This window comes from Vigna radiata, chromosome 5, assembly GCF_000741045.1.
Source record: "Vigna radiata var. radiata cultivar VC1973A chromosome 5, Vradiata_ver6, whole genome shotgun sequence".
Classification (NCBI taxonomy): Eukaryota; Viridiplantae; Streptophyta; class Magnoliopsida; order Fabales; family Fabaceae; genus Vigna; species Vigna radiata.
The window spans coordinates 11,534,195-11,539,840 of NC_028355.1; the positions used below are offsets into that span (position 1 = coordinate 11,534,195).

The following is a 5,646-nucleotide window of genomic DNA, read 5'->3' on the forward strand; positions in this document are numbered from 1 at the left end:
AAGAATAAACCCAGAAAAATGAACAAGAAGACAATAGAGAAAGGAAACTGGAAAACCAACTTTTGTATTATATGAAAAATGTAAATTGTACAATCACAGAAAAGGGTTATATAAGAGAGAGGGAAGAAACAAAAAGAGAAATAGAAAGGGGGGAAAGAAAACAGAAAAGATACGGTGGAGCAATGCACGTGGAGTAATTAATGAGAGGCAGTGGCGGTGCTTTTAATAGTGTTCTGACATTTTCTACTTTTCAGGTCTCGTAAAGTTGTAAAAAAGAATCACAATTAATTTTAAAAAATATAAAAATTGATTAACATCGTATATTGACAAAATTCGACATTAATTTAACGTTGAATTTTTTAAATTCGACGTCAATTTAACGTCGAATTTTTTAAATTCGACTTCAATGTAACGTCTCCTGATATGACTTAGTTTTCGAATTCAACGTGAAAGGCCCAAAATATTTGACGTTATATGTTGTTTTTGTACTAGTGAAACTTTAGGATGGTTGTTTCAAAACAATCTATGGAACATGTTGGCAAACGTGTGAACCAGCCTAATGCCATGCCTTTCAAGAATGTGAAAAATACTATACACTAAATGGTGTGGTGCATTATATAAAGAGTGATTTGGGTAACAAAAATGTCGATGTGCTCGTTGGGGTGAGTGATACCATCATACTTTTCAAAGACTAGTGTCTTTTAGTTGTCGGGTACGGGAGTTTCCATGTTTCTTCTGTGAACAGATGTTAGAATTGAGACGAGTTAACCAATATCAAAGTGAATGATCAATATTCTCTACTAGCCCTGTAGAATACTTTCCTACATCATCTGGTCTATTGTCTTCTCTGTTTAGGCTATCTCAGTTGGTCCTCGTTGAACGATCTTAGGCAATGATTGATCGGGTTTTCTATCTTTTGTTTCTTATATGCATTTTTGGCCTCAAGGACATTTCTCTACACATTTCTTCTTCAAGATTTTCAACTTGTTCTTAAGTTCTCTTATCATTGTCATTTGATCCAATTGTTTTTCCACCTCTTCTACCATTACTCCATTGCTCATTATGTTCCTCATGATTACCATTGAGATTAAAGTGTTTTCTTGACACCACAATGGATGCAAAATGTTTTTGTAAGACTGATATTACATTTAACCTATGTATTTCCTTAAACGCCCACTAATATTCTCCTTCGTGTGTTTGTTCATCAGTCTTTCTCGTTTCACCTACAAAAGATATTCCTACATTCAAATAAGTATTTGGTTTTATAAGATATATTAAATATAGATAGTTTAAAAGTATTAAATATTTCATCTACATGCTCTATGTTCTATTTATAAGACCCTTTTGTGAACTTTTATTTTTTGAGGCCTAATTATGGTCCAATAATTCCTTAACCTTTTCTGTCATGATGATTTGCGTATTAATCTCGTAATGCTATTCCTGTCTTGACCGATCGATTCCAAACTCAATATCGAGAGTCTTGACCATTCGGTTTGATATATACAAATACCATTAATCGATTGTAAATAATTATTTTTCTTCTAAATTATACAGAGTAGGTACAAACCTAGCTTCAAAATTTCCAAATAGAAAAATGTAGTTATTATATCCAACATGGCATGACACATAATGCTAAAAAAGAAAACACAAGAAAATAAAATGCAGGTCTTTTTATGTTTGAAATCACAACATTATAAGCTACAAGAATTGTTGGCCTGTGTGAAGTGAAAAGCAACACCAGAGCCTGAAGAAGTGCTCCATCGTTTTATATAAATGGATTTCACAAAACAAAATTGTTCTTATTTTCACATCTTTCGTTTTGCTCGTAATTTTCCCATAACAGAAACTCATCTTAATTCCCTTTTCCTCTCTTCCCTTTTTAGTCCTTTAAATGTGAAAACACAAGAATAAAGGAAAAAAACTATAGAACTTGATCTGGACGATTAATCATCGATGTTACTGTGATTTATTACATGATATGCCGTGCTTCTTTACCTAAATTCTTTGCCCATTAATCTTTCTCTGTCCAATCGTTTAAATTAATGCACAAATGACCCACTTTTCGTAGTAAATTATGACGCAGGCCACTTGGTCTGGTCCATTGACTTGGACATGCATGCTGCATATATTCTTAACTGTTGAGTCATCCGATGCTGTTGCAGTCTTGCAGAGGCAGATAATGTGTTAGTCACTCACTGGATATTTTTCCTCAGATGTTTTAGACTTTTAAAACATTTCAGGATATTCATGCATTTAAATTTCATTATGCATTACATCATGGCAAGCTCATTATGATTGGTTGCCTACATAAGTTCAGAGTGAAACTTTTTTGTCCAAATTTACATCTTGGAGAATTTATTAACTGCTTTTATTGAATTTGTTGCCCCCTCCCTGCCCTATTGTTGCAGGATAAAACAGAATTTACAACTTTTAGTGCTCTGTTGACAAAATTATAGCAAATGAGAAAGGGTGTTTTTTTAGAGCTCTTTTAGCTTATCAATAACAGTACTGAAAAAAACAATAGTAACAAAAATATGAGTAATTTATTTTCAGGGTGGATCCATAAAAATACAAAGACACAGACTAGAGTACTTTTGGGATAGGTAATCGCAGTGCTGAATTTTTCTTTCTATTCTTTCTTTTTCCTGAAAATTCAGCAAATCTGTGGTGAAGGAAACAATATTACACAGGGTTCATTATTTACCTTATGAACCAACATTGATGATTCAGCTATGAACTATATTCTTAAACAGGCACACGTTAACACAAATATGATAAGCATACTTATCCAACAGATTGATCAGTGTTTGATCTGAGACAACATGCACCTAACATCCTTTGCGTTAGGCCTCTCTTTGGGATCATCCATGGTGCAAAAGCATGCAATCTTCGCAACCAGAAGCATCTGCTCCTCATACCCATTTTCGAGCATATTCGGATCAATAGCCTCCTTGGGATTCTCAGAACTCAAAATCTTCCTCAACCACTTGACCAAGCTAATCTCTTCAGTGTTCTGAAAGAACTCGTCGGAAGGAAGCTTCCCAGTCACCAACACCCCAAGGATGATTCCAAAGCTGTAGATGTCACACTTATCAGTGAACTTAAGTATCTGGTGATACTCGGGAGCAATGTACCCCACAGTGCCAGCCACATTGGAGGTGGTTACGTGAGTCTTGTAATCCGGCATGGCCTTAGCGAGTCCAAAATCAGCTATGCGTGCTTCCATGTCATCATCAAGAAGAATATTTCCAGGCTTAAGATCCCTGTGAATGATGCGAGGGCTGTGATTCATGTGAAGGTATTCAAGTCCAGCAGCAACACCAAGCATGATTCTATGCCGTGCCAACCAATCCAGCTCTCCCTCACCCCTTTGAACCTTTTGCAACAAGTCCTGCAAGCTACCATTCTTCATGAACTCATAAACGAGGTAGTGGCAATCAGGCCTAGAAACATGCGCTAACAGAGGCAGAAGGTTTCGGTGTCTAATTTGTCCCACAGTGTTAATCTCAGACCGAATTTGCCTCATTTTCTTATGCATAGCCTTGCTATCTTCCTCTGCTAATTCAGCAGCATCTTTGGGAGGTTGAATAACTTTCTTTATAGCAATCATTTTGCCATTGCTTCCTGGTAACTCAGCCTTGTAAACCTCTCCACAGCCACCGCGTCCAATGACTTCCATCGAAGCGAGTCCGTCTTCTTTCTCCAAGAAGGCCAAATCCTCTGCTTTCTTAATCAAGGGACTAAAAATATCAGGACCCGCTCTCTTTCCTCTTCCTTTTATCAACGCCAAAGCCAGTTTGAACAACAGAGAAAACACGAACCCTGATAAGGTTCCAGCCAGTGCCCCTGCCAAAAACCCGAGAATCCACCCTAGGAGTTTTCTCTTAGTGTGCTTGTGTTTATGATGGTTAGGTGAAGGACCAGGTGCGGATGCAGGGGAAACATTAGAGCCTTGGGAGTTTCTCTTGCTTGGGACAGGCGCAGGAGAAGGTGCATCCCCATCGTCCGAGAGGAAACGTCTCGAGAGAACGGGGTCTGATGAGGAGTGGAGAGAGGGTTCGAGGAAGCTGTTGCCGGAGAAGTTGAATTGGCGGAGGTTCCGGAAGGAGCGGACGGAAGAAGGCACCCTTCCGGTGAAGAGGTTGTCGGCGACGGAGAGGGTTTCGAGGTTGGGGAAGTACTTGAGGAAGTTGAGGTTGCCGGAGAATTGGTTGGAGGATATGTCCAACGCGCGAAGGCGCGTGAGAGAGGAGAGTTCGGAGGGGACCTCCCCGGAGAAGAGGTTGTTGGAAAGGTCGAGGATTTCGAGCTTGCGGCAGTCAACGATTTGGGGAGGGAGGCGGTCAACGAGTTGGTTGTCGGAGAGAAGGAGTTGTTTGAGCTCGGTGAGGCGTCCTATTGCGGGGGACAAGACACCTTTGAGATGCTTTGATTTGAAGAGCAACCTGGTTATTCGGAGGACGTAGGTTTCCTTGGTGGAGAGCCTTCGCTCGCAGAAGACACCCTCCGTGTAACATGCTTCATTTAGGTCGAGTTGACCGTTGACTCCGAAGTCCTTTCGCAGAGCCAAGAGTGCCTTGAAGTCTGAGGGGTAGAGTTGAAGCTTGGCGTGGATGGAGATTAAGAAGAAAAACAGTGAAAGAAGCAATAAGCGAGTTTTGGCAACCATTGTGCTTTGCACTCACTTCTGCATCGTTTTCTGCTTATTCTTATAGCGCCAAACCGTGTGGAAAATTTTGCACTTCTTCCTCTTCTTTGAATTTTCTCTCTGTAAGTTTCCTACTTCCTTTTTTTCAGTTGACTGTCGCTCTCTCGTTTCGTTTATCTTGTTTCACCAAATTACAAAGCAATTCACTCACAAGTCTCACTTGTCCTACACTACCTCATCATTTCCTATTTACAGCTGCTCGCCCCTTCACACACTGCCATGTTCAAGGTCCTCATGGAAAATAAATAAATGTCTCAATATTATTCCAAACTATTTTTATTTGGATTGATTTCTTTAAGCATGAATATGGAAATGAATAATTTTTTAAGAAAATTAGATACAGATATATTTAAATATTTTGTTTGCTTTTATTTTTGTTTTATTCATATATTTGTTTGTTTTATTCAATTAAGTACATTTTTTTAATTAGAGTTCCTTCCATTTATATGAAAAGTGATTTTTCACAAATAAAAAATTTAATTAATAATTTAATCTTTATATTTTTATTTTTATTCAATTTGAATTTTTATATTAATAGTTAACTTTCACAAATTGTAAAAATGAATTTAAAAATCACATAAAATTATGTGTCCGTTTCTAACGATATAGTAAACAAATATAAATATAAATATATATATATATATATATATATATATATATATATATATATATATATAATATAACATCATTAAATATATTAATATAATTAATCAAAATATTGAAGTAATCTAATAAATATAAACTTTATGACTAAAAACATACATGTGTAAATATCATAAATAATATTTTTAATTTGATAAGGAATCTATTAAAAATATTAAAATTATAAATATAATTAACAAAAATTATATAAAAATAGTCCTCGTTGGTAGAAATAGAATTTATTGTAACATCTCGAAATATGTATACAGTAAAACTATATAATATAAAGAGTCACA

The 5,646-nt window shown here is 36.5% G+C and overlaps 1 protein-coding gene across 1 annotated transcript; it reads right to left on the minus strand.

Moving 5' to 3' along the window:
* Window positions 1-2,521: 2,521 nt before the first annotated feature.
* LOC106762626 (leucine-rich repeat receptor-like serine/threonine/tyrosine-protein kinase SOBIR1) lies at window positions 2,522-4,870 on the minus strand. The gene has a single exon (XM_014646629.2). It carries the CDS (start codon window positions 4,667-4,669, stop codon window positions 2,801-2,803), a length of 1,869 nt encoding a protein of 622 aa, XP_014502115.1. The 5' UTR covers window positions 4,670-4,870; the 3' UTR covers window positions 2,522-2,800.
* Window positions 4,871-5,646: the final 776 nt, after the last annotated feature.

What these genes read in the sequence shown, in the direction of transcription:
- LOC106762626 (XM_014646629.2), bottom strand. Translation starts at nt 4,669, where the DNA reads ATGGTTGCCAAAACTCGCTTATTGCTTCTTTCACTGTTTTTCTTCTTA.